Source organism: Pestalotiopsis fici (genome assembly GCF_000516985.1).
Source record: "Pestalotiopsis fici W106-1 unplaced genomic scaffold PFICI_Scf_8, whole genome shotgun sequence".
Taxonomy (NCBI): Eukaryota; Fungi; Ascomycota; class Sordariomycetes; order Amphisphaeriales; family Sporocadaceae; genus Pestalotiopsis; species Pestalotiopsis fici.
In genome coordinates this window covers 75,872-91,009 of record NW_006917098.1, presented here as the reverse complement: position 1 = coordinate 91,009, position 15,138 = coordinate 75,872, and the positions used below count along the sequence as shown (strand labels likewise).

The 15,138-nt window shown below is 48.3% G+C and overlaps 4 protein-coding genes across 4 annotated transcripts; 2 read left to right on the top strand and 2 right to left on the bottom strand.

Annotated features, from left to right (window-relative positions):
* Positions 1 to 471: 471 nt before the first annotated feature.
* Positions 472 to 1,598, bottom strand: PFICI_10725 (uncharacterized protein; the record flags this gene model as incomplete). The annotated part of the gene is made up of 2 exons (XM_007839306.1): positions 472 to 1,212; positions 1,275 to 1,598. 2 exons carry the CDS (start codon positions 1,596 to 1,598, stop codon positions 472 to 474), a joined length of 1,065 nt encoding a protein of 354 aa, XP_007837497.1.
* Positions 1,599 to 8,666: 7,068 nt separating this feature from the next.
* PFICI_10724 (uncharacterized protein) lies at positions 8,667 to 11,158 on the top strand (the record flags this gene model as incomplete). The annotated part of the gene is made up of 4 exons (XM_007839305.1): positions 8,667 to 8,786; positions 8,888 to 9,336; positions 9,394 to 10,615; positions 10,667 to 11,158. The coding sequence occupies 4 exons, from the start codon at positions 8,667 to 8,669 to the stop codon at positions 11,156 to 11,158; spliced, it is 2,283 nt and encodes a 760-aa protein (XP_007837496.1).
* A 1,229-nt stretch (positions 11,159 to 12,387) lies between these two features.
* PFICI_10723 (uncharacterized protein) lies at positions 12,388 to 13,113 on the top strand (the record flags this gene model as incomplete). The annotated part of the gene is made up of 1 exon (XM_007839304.1): positions 12,388 to 13,113. One exon carries the CDS (start codon positions 12,388 to 12,390, stop codon positions 13,111 to 13,113), a length of 726 nt encoding a protein of 241 aa, XP_007837495.1.
* A 516-nt stretch (positions 13,114 to 13,629) lies between these two features.
* PFICI_10722 (uncharacterized protein) lies at positions 13,630 to 14,657 on the bottom strand (the record flags this gene model as incomplete). The annotated part of the gene is made up of 4 exons (XM_007839303.1): positions 13,630 to 13,766; positions 13,843 to 14,210; positions 14,290 to 14,342; positions 14,397 to 14,657. The coding sequence occupies 4 exons, from the start codon at positions 14,655 to 14,657 to the stop codon at positions 13,630 to 13,632; spliced, it is 819 nt and encodes a 272-aa protein (XP_007837494.1).
* Positions 14,658 to 15,138: the final 481 nt, after the last annotated feature.

Genomic DNA, 15,138 nt, shown 5'->3' with positions numbered 1-15,138 from the left:
ACATGATTGCTTAAAGGTGCTATTGGGTTTGAGCATCTGGTTGGAATGTGAAGATACCCCGATAGAATATATCAGTTTTTAGGATGACTATTAATGTTAGGAATGAATAATGCACATTTGATGTAAAATAAATTTGGGGAGGATTAGTTTCTATGATTTGTCCATAACCGTACAGCGTCTTAGTGGGTAGCTTGGTCGAAGGGCATCTTTCCTCCACATCTTGATTTGTAACAAACATCCAAGTTGAAATTTGCGATTGCCATAAAATGCATTGCACGACACATTGATCCTGTAGTTAACCAAAATCTCTTTCGGACCAATATTATCAAGATCATGACATCGCAATCTGCAATCATAATTCGTATGTCTAGTGACCATGAGACTAATATTTCTGCGCGCCCAGCTTTTGTGGAAAATAAATATTTGTGTTTATGATAATATTATTAATTTCACATATCGCTTTATCTATATCTATAGCTTGGCGCCCTCAATGCGTCGACCCGTCTCATCAAAGTTGATCTTCTTCCCTGTGTTCAAACTCTCCTGCAAAGCACAGCCAATCTTGACTGCCTGAACGGCGCCGGTGAGCTTGAAGGGCAGGCGGGTGTTCTCCAGGCAGGCCGCGGTGAATTCATTGGCCTCTGTCACGAAAGCGTGCTCAAAGCGGCCGTAGTAGTCGGCGGGAATCTCACGGCGAATACCGCGGGGCTCGTGCATTTCAACCAGGCTGCCGATGGGGTTGGCGTTGACAGTCAACTTGCCGTCAGTGCCGATAATCTCAGTCATATCGTGCTGACCGGCAGCCATCATGCGGCTACTATAGAAATAGGCGATCTTGCCTCCCCAGAACTCGACCACACCCACTCCGTTGTCCACGTCCTTGTGCTTGCGCAAGTCTGGCTGCACTGCCGTGATTCCCATAGCCACGACGCTCTTTACGACTGAATCCTGGCCAAAGTACCATAGGGCCAAGTCGATGTCATGGATGTTGCAATCGACAAAGATGCCGCCACTGAACTCGGCGTATGCTACGAAAAAGCCGGATGGATCCAACTTGTCACAGGTCTGTGACCGAAACACTGAGGGTCTGCCAATTGTACCAGCATCCATGCGTTCAAATGCATTTCTGTACGACTGATCAAAGCGTCTTGAAAATCCACACATGACCTTGAGGTGTGGCTTTTCCATAGCAGCATCTACCACCGATTGTGACTGGGGAGCGGAAAATAGAATCAGTGTCTGTAATAGACGGTCGTACAAGCGGGGATACTCACAATCTCGACGCTTGTGCTAAGGGGCTTCTCGCATAGAACATGCTTGTTTGCATTAATTGCCTTGATGGCCTGCTCTGCGTGAGCTGTGGTGACAGAGGCTACAACAACGGCCTCGAGCCCTTCATGCTTGAGCATCTCGTCATAGTCGGTGTAGACCTTGACACCAGGCAGCTCTGTGGCTGCCCACGTCGCTTCCTTGGGATCCGGTGTGAAGGCGGCGACGAGGTCAGCTCGAGGCGTACGGTTCTGGAAGTTGAGGGCGTGTCGGGCGCCCATGCGGCCGAGACCGGCAATTCCTACTTTCAGCTTGCGGATAGGTGCCATTGTGAGTATGTGTCAAGAGCTGATTCGTCTTTGGGTTTCGAGATTTCTTTGTAAATGGGTCGGTTTCTCGCTCTTAGACAATGCAAGACGCAGGAAATGACTGGATGATTCGGTGACAACAAACACAAGACCCCTCTACCAACGACTGTCGGATCCCGCGTTATATATGGGGGATTTCTCACCTTATTGCCCATGTGCTCGAGAAGTCTTGCATTGTGACCGACTGCAAAGGCCTGGGCTATTACCTCTTCGGCCATGGTAGGAAGGTTGCTGTCATGCTGTGTACGGATGTTGAAAAGCTAATGCATTCTATCACTCACGGCAGACGCAGCAAAGGCGATCGTGGTCGGGCAAAATTGCCAAATGAGCGGTAGAAGGCAAGAGACTAACAAGTTAGGTAACCTTCGGCGGCCGTTCAGCTTGCTGATTGGCACTTTTCAGCCTCCAGGGTCCACTTCCCCAGTTGTTTCCCCTCTTGACCTAATATAACTCTGGGGTACTGACGCAGTACCATGGGAACTGGCGAGTCAACTCCAAGTCCCGTCGTGTTACTATTGCTTTCTTGGCTGGGAACATGCAGTGCATCATGTGAGCATGGTTCCCCATCGTCAATCTCAGCATTAACAGCCAGGCTCCATTCTGGAAAGTCCAAATTTCCTTATATTTCGCATGTAGTAAACCAAGCCGGAAGAGCCACTTACCATACCATGGCCAATGATCTAGTCTTTAGCCGATATATACTCTATATCAATGACTCTATATATTCCAAAGCCCGTCCATATTCTGGTCTGAGCTGAAATTCCTCAGTTTGGTCCTACTTGCATTCGATTGTCTGTTTTAGGCGGTTTTCACCCCATAGACGGATCTGACCACAAAGCCAGTCGACAATTTTGCATTACCTTGCTGGCAACACGATCCAGCTGCCTCACAATCAGACCGGGACATATAGGTTGACCTAGGTAATGCGCGTGGCGCCCACGGCCGCGCAGCAGATCGCAACCATTTCGGCGTGATTGAAAGTCGGGGCGGGATCTAACCAGAATAATTCCCTGGTATTTCAGAATCAAGATGCACAACAAGATTCTCGGATGCTGCCGCCTACACAAACATACTCCGGAATCATGGATCTCATGATTGAGTTGCAAAGATCGCGGATTAAATTGAGTGTCGTACGCCGGGTATTTACCAAATTCTTTCGGAAGGGAGAACTTGAATGGCGACTTGAAATGTTTCCCAAATCCCAGAGCGCCAACCGGTATTTATACTAGCGCCCCCCCCCCCCCCCCCCCCCCCTCCCCTTTGTATTCTCGCTGTTTACCGTGATCTTATCGATAATAATTCGTCTGCGTGCGACATAAGGTATGCGACGATTGCAGACCTCACGACGGGAGTTCTTTTTTCTTGGCTTCTTGGATTCGAAGTGCGGACGACAGTTTCTCATAGCAATTACTACCCCGCTACGACCATTCAAGCCATCGATCCAGTTGAACTTTGTTTCAAATGCAGCGAAACTGAGCCCCCCAGCAAACGGGTCAGCCCATAATCGCCATGTTAATAGTCGGCAACCTGCAGGCCCGGAGTCACTAATAATAGGAACGAATTCCGTTCCCCAAGCCTTTCTAAGGCAACATGTTCCGCGAAGTAAACTTTGTGTTTAGATATGGAATACCTCCGTCGATTACTCGCAGCATCTAAGCTATTGCACAAAAGCGCATTAATACACATGGACGACTTATATTGTGTGTGTTAGATGACCATCGTCAAGCCAAGGAACTCATAACGATGTTGCTCAATAAAATCCGAGGAATAATAGGCATCTTCGATGCCTCGACGTGAGTCAAAAGCATTAATATCTCGACGAAAAGTCGTACGTTAAGACGCACGACATTTCGCCTAGAATTAACCAAGCGGTATAAACTAATTCGCACCGATTAAGGTCGGAGGATGATCGCAATACTAAGGATCAGGAGTCGCAGTCCATCAACTTTCGCCGAGTAATATAAGAATTGGCAAAATGGTGCCGCCATAATTGTGCACCCTTATCGATTTGGATAAAAACAACGTCTTCTACAGACAGGAGAGGGCGCTGTATACGTCCATCTTGTGCGCCTGCAGAAGATGTGAATATTCGTTTCGATATACGTTTCGATATGACTACAACACGCCATAGGTTTAGAGCTTCTGGCTTTCTCGCTCTCCTTAGAGTACGAGCCTTATTACCGATAGAAGTACTATGAGAACGTGACGCATTATAATATACGCGCTAAGATTTGCAGACCATCGAGGTGTCGTGGGCAGTTTTCTTGGTTTTGGTGATGGGCTAAGCAGTTTAGCCAACGCAATGATCATATGGAAACAGCCCATCTAGATCCACAACAGTGCTAATCGCACATTCAAACGACAATAAAAGTTCAGTTTATGGATGTCAAGGAGACGTTATTCTTTCGCTTATGGAGCCTATTAATTCAGCTTGGCTCGCTAGCAGCTGTGTGAATTCAGTCTCCCAACACAATCATAGTCTTTTCCACCGCGACCATTTCTGTCTCTCTTTGTGCGAATAAAAAAGAAAAACAGAGAAGTGCAAGTATATATCCTATGCTATCAACTTCTATCGATTAGCGTTGGAGCTTTGAATGGCTGAGCTGACTGAAAAACATTGACAAACGCCAGGGTCTTGTTGTCTCCGAACCCAAAGACCCGTGGTCCTCTCGAACCTGTGAGCCGCGGGCGACTCAAAGTGCCCACAATCACTTCATCATCATGATGCCCCATTCATCATTCCATATATGAATATGTATTATTCTACTGCCCTTACAAGAGAAGCATCCCACCTTTATATCGACGAAATCGTCCGCCCGCAAAGAGTCCAGTATCTCTTAGGTAAGATGAACACTATACCCGCAAAGAATGGGAAACCAATATCTTCACTCATCTTATTATGCATCCTTAACATGGAGGAGAAGACCATGGCGATTTCGCTAGCGTGTCCTAATGAGCAAAGTGATCTTGCAAGTTGTATTATCGGTCGCTCAATTTGTAGTTACTATAAAGATTGGTAGCCATTCAATGGACCAGCCTTCGGGGATTCTCAGGAAGTGTTTATTATGGCAGCAGAGAGGGGCAGTAACAACTGGTACATGCATACTCACCGGGTCAGATGGCATGTCATGAATATTATCGTCAGTCTTATCAGCATCGGACTCATGGTTCCCTACTTCAAAATTATATCATGAAATCACATTGAATTATCGAGCCCCCACTCTCTCTTTCTCTCTCTTTCTCTCTCTCTCTCTTTACAGCATCATAATTGTCTATGCCATGTGCAAATGGCTCTCATAAGAAGGCGGGCGCCGCTGAAGAAGATACCTACCTTTCCATCCTGATTGCACAAGTCGTTCGTGGTGCATTGGAGACTCCTTTGTTGATCAGGTTACGTAGTATCGTATCTCGCCGGCCCAGCCACTCGCGCAACCTGATTTTGAATCAAAACCTGGCGCTATATTTGTCCCAGCCAGTCGTTAGATATGCCTATGCCTATAACGAATACTCTGTCTTGAACGCCACAAGATCGAGATATTTGATGGATCTGACATGGTATTAATTTGATGCACAAATCCAGGATCAGCCGACCTTGTAAGACAAGATCCAGTTGATACGTGTCAACGAATAGCAGAAGCGGTCACTGGGTTCCCAACGCAACACAATGCAGACATATTGAGTGATCGAATGTTGTCCACAGCATATCAAAAAGGACGAGTATCCCAACAGAATAAATATAATATCAAAAAAAAAAAAAAAGAAAGTGTCGAGATATCTCAGTATCTGAGATGCATCGGGAATTGAGCCCAATGCGGGGGTCGAACCCGCAGCCTTGAGATTAAGAGTCTCACGCTCTACCGATTGAGCTAACCGGGCTGTGAAGATCTCAACGCTTGCTGTTGAAGAGGAGCGCGTTATCGCATCCCATGTTTGTGTGAAAACTCTGCTCTGCTCGAGTCACGATGGATTGGTCAGAAGTGGGTCAGCCAGTCAACCAGCCTTGGGCAAAGGAGTCGCCGAGGCGGGGATTGGCCGCCCAACCCAACCGGGCCCGAGGGGCCGTAGGGAGATGCCACGGTAGGCGCCGAGTAATGTCGGAGAAGTGAATAAACAAAGGGATCGAGAGACCTCGACAGTTGAAAGTCAGGGCGGAGAGCCGGAAGCATATTGCAGAATGAACTTTCGGAGTGGTGCGGTTCCTCCTAAGGAGGCCCAAGAGGCTCCTGGGCTAGGCGGACTGGATAGACACGTGGCCAACCTCCTCTAGGCAATAATGCGGGATTAACTATTGCCGCCGCAAACCAGGGGAATACAGGCAAAGAACAGACACAAGTAAGAAGTACAAGAAGCAGTAGTATGAAAGGAGAAGTAAAGAAACCTCAAGATGATGCTTGGGGGAAAGTAATCACTATGACATCCGCCAGGCGCCTAGGCGGCTAGAAATAGTATCCGACATGACACAACATATGCAACGTCGTTGGCACAATGATCTTCTTGGTGAAGATGTGTATTCAACGCATCAAGCTGATAGTTACCTACCTACTAGGCTTGCTGGGTTATAATTAGCAAAGATTTATGGTGTTTCGATTTTGGGATCCAATAGATCGATAAGACGGAGGTATTCCGAGCGTACCGGGCAAGGCAGCTGGCGTGTTTCCTGATTCTGCTAGCATGGTCGATACAGTCTCAAACCCCCCTGGTCGAAGAGGTATATCATTTTTTTATGAATACTTCTTATTGGGTTTGCTGGTAAAAGGCAGTCGCCGGATGAATCAAAATCAATCCTTTGTGCAATTGATGGATGAACCGTTCTAGTAATGTGCGTAAGTTTTCAGGCGCGTACACTTCCCAAAGAGGTTGTACGAGGTCTTCAAACAAATCATGGCTTATCTGATCTTGTCGGTGACCAGTTCGGAGTTTAAGAAAGGATCTTCTTCCGTCCGTGATTCGACACCGGATCGGTCGACCGAAGTGTGGGTATTCACGATGGAACAATGTCTGCAAGGAGTGAGTAGGATGCATCCGACTACCGCACCGACTGCCGCCGGGTCCCGACGGGGTGACCGACAACCGGCATCGTGCAGGAAGCCGCCCAAACCACCCCACTGCTCCTGCGTCGGGAGGTTCCACATCACGCAATATACTGCAGATCATGTATAACAACCCCGGGAAGTTGGGCGCATAATTGTCCCAAGGGGTAAGCGTCAAGTTATGTAAGTCTTCCGGGATGTATGCAACTCTGTCGGCAGGTCACGGTAGAAGCGTCACATCAGATGCCGACAGCCTGTGCACCGCGACATCATACAAACACGTAGTAGCATTTCAAAGTGAGCATGGCGAGATGGGATGCCAAAGCAGAGGCGAGAGTGGAAAACCCCTCACTGACATTGAACCTGGTAGTATGTGACGGTGGTTGGATGAATCATTAATGTATCAAAAGTTGCATCTTTGGTTATTGAGGAGTCCGCTCGGATGTGATATATGAAAGCAAGTACCGAACGAACCATATGGCTTGTGACAGGGAGAATGTGAGGCTCCAAGCAGGCTGTAATCTAAAAATGCGCAGCTCATTTCGTGTCTTGGCCATCACGACATTTGAGCTTGCAATGGCAGCATTTCAATTGCACGCGTTTGACAGGTCTGTGTAATGTCGGTGTGTGTTACAAGGCCCGCGCCAACTCTCATGGCCAGAGGCTAACGGTCTTCCAAGGTTTTGTAGTCCGTCTTGTCCCGCGGTCAATGAGCCAACCCCGCGAAGTAAAGTACCAGACACAGTTTGGGTAATCTCAAGGTTTCCCCATGCAAAAGACTGGCATTGTTGATTTCCCCATGGGCTGGAACCAGCATTACTACTTATTGTTGCGATTCTGTTAGCTAGTCCAAGATCTCCTGCAAATTTGAAAGCAACAAGTCTGAAGCCACTAAATGGACAACCGTGCAACATGAATGCAGGCCCGGAGGATCTGTCGGATCCCTGAGCTCATTCACACGTCAGCCGGAAGTGCTACCTCTTGTACATGCCTCGGAGTCGACATGCTCGCTAAGTGTTTTGCACACGTGCCTGGCAACTTGGAAGACGCTTTCAACCCATTACATTGGAAGATACGTATATTGACTTGAATCTGAAGGTATGGATGAGTTTGGTGGGCTTGATCACTCTGTTCAAATGCCAGAGTTATGCAATAGCCCAGAAATGGGAAATGGGGTTGTATAGGTCCGGAATCGCTGATCGAGATGGGAAACAACCGTTAGATAGCCGCGACGAGACCGACAGGCACCGCCAAGTTTGCGCCCAATTGCGGCTTGCCAAAAGTCAGAAGGCGCTACAGTCAATGTTTGTGGTGTAGTCCTGTAGAGGTAATTTGTACTTGGCATTTCACACAGAGCAGACGGGACTCCGGCAACGGTGCGCTAATGAAATCCCCCCAATGTCATGCCCGTTCAAGATGAGTGATGCAAATTTGTCCGCAGATGATGCGATGGGTCCCAATCCAGTAGGTTCTTGATCGGACCAGTCCAGGGTTGTAGCTTGTCCGTTTTTAGTGGATAAAAAAAGAGAGAGTCGCACCTCCAACCACTGAAAAGCGTCGAATCACAGTGGCTGACTCGTTCTCGGCGGCCCCCCAGCCAGAGCTTTAGCCTTGCTCAACCGCTGGGCTCATCCTCGCTCAGATCTTTGCTCTCGGACTCTTTTTTTCTTGGTGGGAAGCATTTCCACGTGGATAACAAACCGACTTGTTTTTCTTTTGTGTGCGAGAGTGTGGTGTATCAATCGATGTATGTGGTGTATTAGGTTGTGTTGGAGCGTCTCCGTTCTATTGTCGCCCCGCGCAGTCCTGAGTCCTGACCGAATCTACTACTGCACACATCTAGTCGCCGGTTTTCATCCCAGTCGCATTCATTATTGTTTTTGATGACTGTTCCGGGTTTCGGTTTTCCTAGTTTGTTGCACTAGTGGGATGTGTCGCCGTAAACCTTTCGTCCCGCTTTGCCTTTGAGACAGGCCGTGTCTTTGCCTGCCAAACAGTCATGGAGATGGAAGACATGAGTCTCGAGGTAGCCGAGAAGGACACGGCGGCTGAGATCGCCGCTGAGGCCGCCGTGGCCGATCCAGCCAACCGGCCTGCAAAGCGCTCCTCAAACACACGGGTATGTCTAAATTTCGATTATTACTTCATAATACCCATGACTACACACAATGCGCAACTCCGCTACCTAATGAATGACGTGCTCACTATTGGCTACTAAAGACCTGTCAACCATGTCGCTTGAGAAAAGTCAAGTGCCTCATTGGGGACGGAACATCGTGCGCCAACTGCGAGCGTCTGGGGTTCACATGCTCGTTCGCCGACACATCTCCTCAAGGTGACGGCGATAATACACAGGTATCTCTGCCGCGACGGCGAGTGAGACTTGCCTGCATCAACTGCCACTCAAGAAAAGCGCGCTGCAGCGGCGAGACGCCAACTTGTGCGAGATGTCAGTCCCAGGGCATCGAGTGTGTCTATCGCCCGACAAAAAGGTCAGGTGCTGTGGCAGGACAGGCGGGCAATTCCGATCATGAGTCCGTGTCTTCAGAGCCGCCCGAAAAGAGGAGAATGACAAATGAAGATGCTTGCGCGAGAAATGGACGACTCGGAACTAACGACAATGCTGGATTTGCTGGAGGATACAGCTCGTGGCCTCCAAATCATGAACCGTTAGCAGACCGCAACAATGATTTTTCTGTCAGCGCAACTTGCTAATCGCGATACAGAAATATTGCTTTTCCCGATGAAACAATCATCACAAGGACATTCAACAATTTCTTTCGTCATATACATCACGTGCCAGTTTTCTCCTTCCTGCATCGGGCGTCGCTCATGCAGCGGTATCATGCAGGAATGATGGACAAGCCACTGCTCCTGGCACTGGTGGGCATCACATCCTTACTCACAGACCTAGGGCCAGGGATGAGGGAATATGGAACCAAATGTATCGACGAGTGCCAGAGAATGATTTTGGCTGATCTCGAAAACCCGTCCACGATCAAGATCCAAGCCTTGGTTTTCATCATGAAGCACCGAATGCTCAACCGTCGCTTTACTGCAGCATTCATGTTGGCAGCCATGGCTGGGCGCTTTGCCTATGCGCTCCGATTAAACTATGAAAATCCCAACCTCTGCTTTCTAGCCAGGGAATCTCGAAGACGGTTGATGTGGGCATTTTTGACGATTGATTCGGGCATCAACGGAGGCTACCCGGATTTCACGCTACTGCCGTCCGAGGCTCTTCACATACAATTGCCATGCAATGAGCGTAACTTCGAATTCGATCTACCTCAGGTTACTGGACACCTGAAGCCGATTCCTACAACTCCATTCCCTGATGATGTTGGGTCCTTGGCACTTCACGTTCGACTTCTGTGGATCAGGAGTCGGATCCTGTACTGCACCAAGAATGTGATCGCTATGCCCGAAACAGAGTTGGCAGAGCTGCCAAAGCTTGTCGAGGTGCTCGCGCAGGAACTCAAATTATTTAATGAACATCTCCCAGCCTCGTTTCGTTTCTCCGAGAGCAACCTGCGACTCCGAGCTTATTCTCCTAGACTGTGTGTCTTCATCATGATACACATCTGGTTCCGCCAGTGCTATTGCGATTTATACCGTATTGTCATGACTGGTCTGAAAGAGGCGCTTCCTCGCTCTTCGCTTGACAGATTGCCACCACAATTCGTGGCTCTGTGTGAGCGGCAATGCTACGAGCACGCAATCGCCATGGTGGACATTTTCAGACTCACCCTATCACTAGATGGAGGTCTCCCAGTTACCGATCTTGACCTGTCGGCGTGCGCTTATCAGTGCGCACGCATGATTTACTTTGCTCATCATATGAATTCAAATGAGTTTCAACTGACCGCCGACCAAGTGCATGACCATGCGCAAAAGTGCTTACAGATAACAAGGCATATGATGCATATACCGGCAGGTCTCGCTATTGTGAGTTCGTTTCAACTATAACCTCAACCCATCAGGCTAACTTCAATTCAGCATACCGATCTCGAGAAATTGGTCTCGCACGGGCTTTCAGCTAGCACAACACCGAGTCACCCGGGCAGCCCCGAAGCTGCTCGAATACCGCCGAGACAGATACTCTCACGGCATAACCCAGTACATCAGATGAATGTCGTGGACTACAGCGAGATTCCAGCAGCGCAGTCGCCATCGGTGCCTATTCTCTCGCCTCTGAATCACAGCAACATCAGCGGCGGCTCCGACCACCACACGCCTGTATCGCATCCAACCCCATCCACCAGGCCGGTGAACTTTGGGGAAGTTCCCACCTACATCAATGATATGAACATGCCCAAACCGAATCTACCACCAGTGGATCCACCCGAGGGATTGGATAACAATAATGCCTTTGAAGGGGCAATGGACGGTTTTGACTTCAATTTTGAGTCTTTTGGCAATACTGGTCTCGAATCAGTCTCTTGGTTCTCTCAAGAGTGGCTAAACCAAGATCTTTCGCAGACAGTATGATTTCACCGCGCCATTTGTGGAAAACATTTCTGACAGTTTCTCAGCCTGGTCGTCAGTTCGTAGAGCCAAGACCGCCGCAGTATCCAACATGATTTATGACCAACGACAAGGCTCAAAAAAACGTGTTCGCATATAAGAATTACGGAATGCTGAGTCTGGAAAGAAAATGTCCATGGAATGCAATGAACTTTACCGGACCGATTATTTCGTTGCCACCATCCCAATCTGCCCCGGCAGATGGTAGCAACAACGAGCCGATTTTATCGCCTAGAATTCCCACGCGATTGGGACAAGAGCGCCAATGCTGGCAGTCCAGGCTATAGCCTCTGGATCTCTTACTGTTGTGGTAGCTGGACTGTGGTGACTGTTAGTCACATTTCAACGCAGGACGTTCAGAGGCACGCGGGAAGCCCTCCACAGCTTGCAGAATCTCGAATTACCCCATTCGTGATTGTGACTCTGATTTCCAATAAGAAATTTAGTCACCGCGGGCTCTTCGATGTTGAGGCACAAGAAAAGTACCTGAGGTGATTTGGCCAAACATGGCGATGGTGTGACATCGTACATGAGTGCCTCACCAGTGTATAAATGATATTGGCAACATGCTTATGGATGAGTGATGGTGGTGATTGCAGGTAAAAACTGCTCAACAGGAATAGACAAAAATGGGACAGTATCATGGGGAGATTATTTCTTGGTCCGAGAATTTCAAGATTCATGTCATGATCTTCGAAAGAACACGATGCAAATAATTCACCAATTATGAAGTCAGTTTTATATGGATTGAAAGCATTCTTTTTTTCTTGAGAATGTAAAATAACTCTGCGAATATTACGTGATAGCACGGGACCCCTCCTGATTGATTGCCTACCTACCTAGGTACCTAACTTAGATCAACAACTCTTTAAGATAAAGTGGGGTCGGGACTGAAGTCCCGACCTTGCTCTTTGCAACCTTGATGGATTGGAGTCCCAACCTAGGAGAGTCCTGACGTGATTCTATCGAATCTATCCAACGTATCTGTACAGAGTGTCCCATCGGATGTGGATTTATTACTGCTCTTGTTTTGTTTTCCTGTGTCTAGATAAGCCAGGTTGTAGACATCAACCTCACCCCAATAACGTCATACTCAAATATCGACCGCGGTAGCCCGTAACTCTACTGGCCAGGGTATTGGTTGCAGCATCGCTGCGCACGTGTATGAGACCGCACCCAATCCCATTTGAAACATGGCATCAAGAAACGACTGCAGGAGCAAAAATGCACCCGTGGTGGTGGACTTTACGTCCTTTCCGAGACTCCCAGCGGAGCTTAGGGTCCAGGTCTGGCGCCAGACATTTAATTCGCGGGTACTAGAGCTTCACTACGGGGGTGAGCCGTGGAACCACTTCCTGGCAGCTGAGGCGCAGTGGTATTCGAGCTGCGGTAACCCGGTCGCCCTCTCCGTCTCGACCGAGTCACGGCGGGAGGCCCTGTCCTTCTATACCGTCGCCTTGCCGCTAGGTGGCCACCGGAACTCCACCCGACGTTTGTTCATTAACCCGGCCATCGACACACTGGTCCTCCTCGGTGCTGATGTGGCTTATGGACACTTGATGCGTCTCTTTTCTGACGTGATGGCCATGGACCCAGCGGGCCGCGGCCTTCGGCGTCTGGGCCTAACCATAACCGCATGGAATCGTGGCTGGGCATCTGCCGTTCGGCAGCAATGGTGCAAGGCCCCCTTTGGCGATCTTGACGAATTTCTAGTCCTTATATACGGAGAGAGTCGTCCGCCTGTCAAATTTCAGGGTGGAGAATGTGCACTAAAGCATTGCGCCGGCATGAAACTGTTCTTGGACTGTACGGCAGGGGCAGGTTCTACGCCACAAGACGGACTCTCTTGCGAGGGATGCAATAAAACTCGGAAACACATTGTCTACGTAGATTTCATACGTAATAGTTGGACTCACTAAATTTGAGAAGAGATACGTGCACCAACTGTCTTGATAATGCTCAGGATCTGGCTGCTCCTGATTCATGTCCTGTCGTAACTGGCCGTATATGCTTGAATACGGTGTCTTTTATCGAAGGCAATGTGTTGCGACATGGAATTACTCAATCAAGATTAAATTTCACATTGAGTAATCGGATTTCTGATTTGGTGATACTAAGCACTTACTTTACACGCGTTTTGTTTGATGCAAATGGCGTATTTCCTGGCGCATCTGTACAACAGAGAGGGCAAGCTCTTTGAGGCGTTACTGCTTGAGATGTCTTGCAATCTGTCATTTTTCTGACATTTGGGTCATTTTACTTCTTGATACAAGATGCAACTTGGGCCTTTGTTTCTTGGAAGCTCTGTCCCAATGAGGCCAGCTTAACGATATCCGCATCGAAGCTAATCACTGGGGAGAAGAAAGAAGAAAAGTTAGCGTACTTCGAACCAGTTTGTGAAGGGGAGAAGAGCATAAGAACGGAAGATCTCATAACTAACATGAGTAACCCTGGTCCGCCTTCTGCTTGACAGCGGGACCGAAACCGAAACCGCCGCGTGGCTTATCATGCTTCTTCAACGTGTCCGTAAACTTCTTTTCTGCCTCAATCCATTCCGGTTCATCACCACCCACTAATCGCAGAATGTTACCACATATTATCAAAGTTTGTTCGCAAACGTCCTGGGAAAATGTAGAGAGTTGCCTTACTCCCCATATTTGCGGGAAAGTTCATGCTGACACGACAGTCAAGCGAGCCCAGCCAGACGATATCGACGTCTGGGCACTCGGTGAGCATGGCGTCGAGGTTATTAATGCCTTCAAGGGTCTCAATCTGTATCATTATGGCGGCTTGATCGTTGACCGACTTGTGTAGGTCATCGCCCAGCATGGGCATGTCCGTTACTCCGGGAATCAGTCGGAAAGGGGGCGCTGAACGGGTGCCGTTCTGTTTAGTACCATACTTGGCGGCCGAGACAACGTGCTTGCATTGCGCCACAGTGTCGACTTGTGGAATGACAATACTGGCGCCACAATCGAGCGCGTAACCGATAGCTGCATGATCGTGACCAGGAACACTGTAATGAATAGATACCTAGGTAAATAACGGTTCGATCGATAAGCGTCTAGGCCCGTGGCCTCAGTGCCAAGACTTACCGAACAAATGGGATCGTCTTTCCCCCAGACATAAACATGGTCTCATGAACCATCTAGAAATTCTCAATTCTATAGCATGAGATGTATGCAATAGAGCTTGAACGTACCGTGGTCATGGTTTCAATATTGCACGAAGTGTGCTCCCAGTCAATCCAAACAGCATCAAACCCGAATGGAGCCAACAATCGTGCCAATGGTACGGAGCTTATACCATAATAGACACATAGAATTGGGCCAATTCTCCTCTCGTGGGCATCTCGGATGGCCTGTCTTGCGTTGTGAGGCTGGAAAAGTGAGGGCGCCGCATACGCAGCCATTCCCTGGTCTTGGGTTGGCTTGTTGTCGGTAGCCGCTTCAGGTCCCGTCATCTTATTTTGTGTAGTATTCTTTTCGAAAGAATTTGTCCTTCAAGGCTCAGTAGATACCGCATGAACTTCCGAGAGGAAAGCTTTACAATAAAAAGAAATGTCGAGGAAGCCATCTTCTTATAACATTCAAGTCAATACGGTCGTCATGATTTAGCGCTTCTTCTGACGTAGGTCTACACTCATAGGACATAGATGGTGTTAAATGTAAGAGCATACCTAGAATAAAGCATGAAGTAAGCCCTTGCAGTATATAAGAAGCTGCTAGGCCACTTAGCAGTCTTTTACTAGGGTGTATATCTAGGTACGTACGAGATATTGTTTATATAGTGGCAGCCAATCTCCATTTTGGTGCTCACGATCAACAATTAGGCCCGGACTTAAACGTCTTAGTGCCACATCCACTGAATGAAGCACTTTCTCGCTTGGCCCGTCATGTTTAGTAACACAAAATCCTGGTCAAGACTACATGAAATTAACAGAC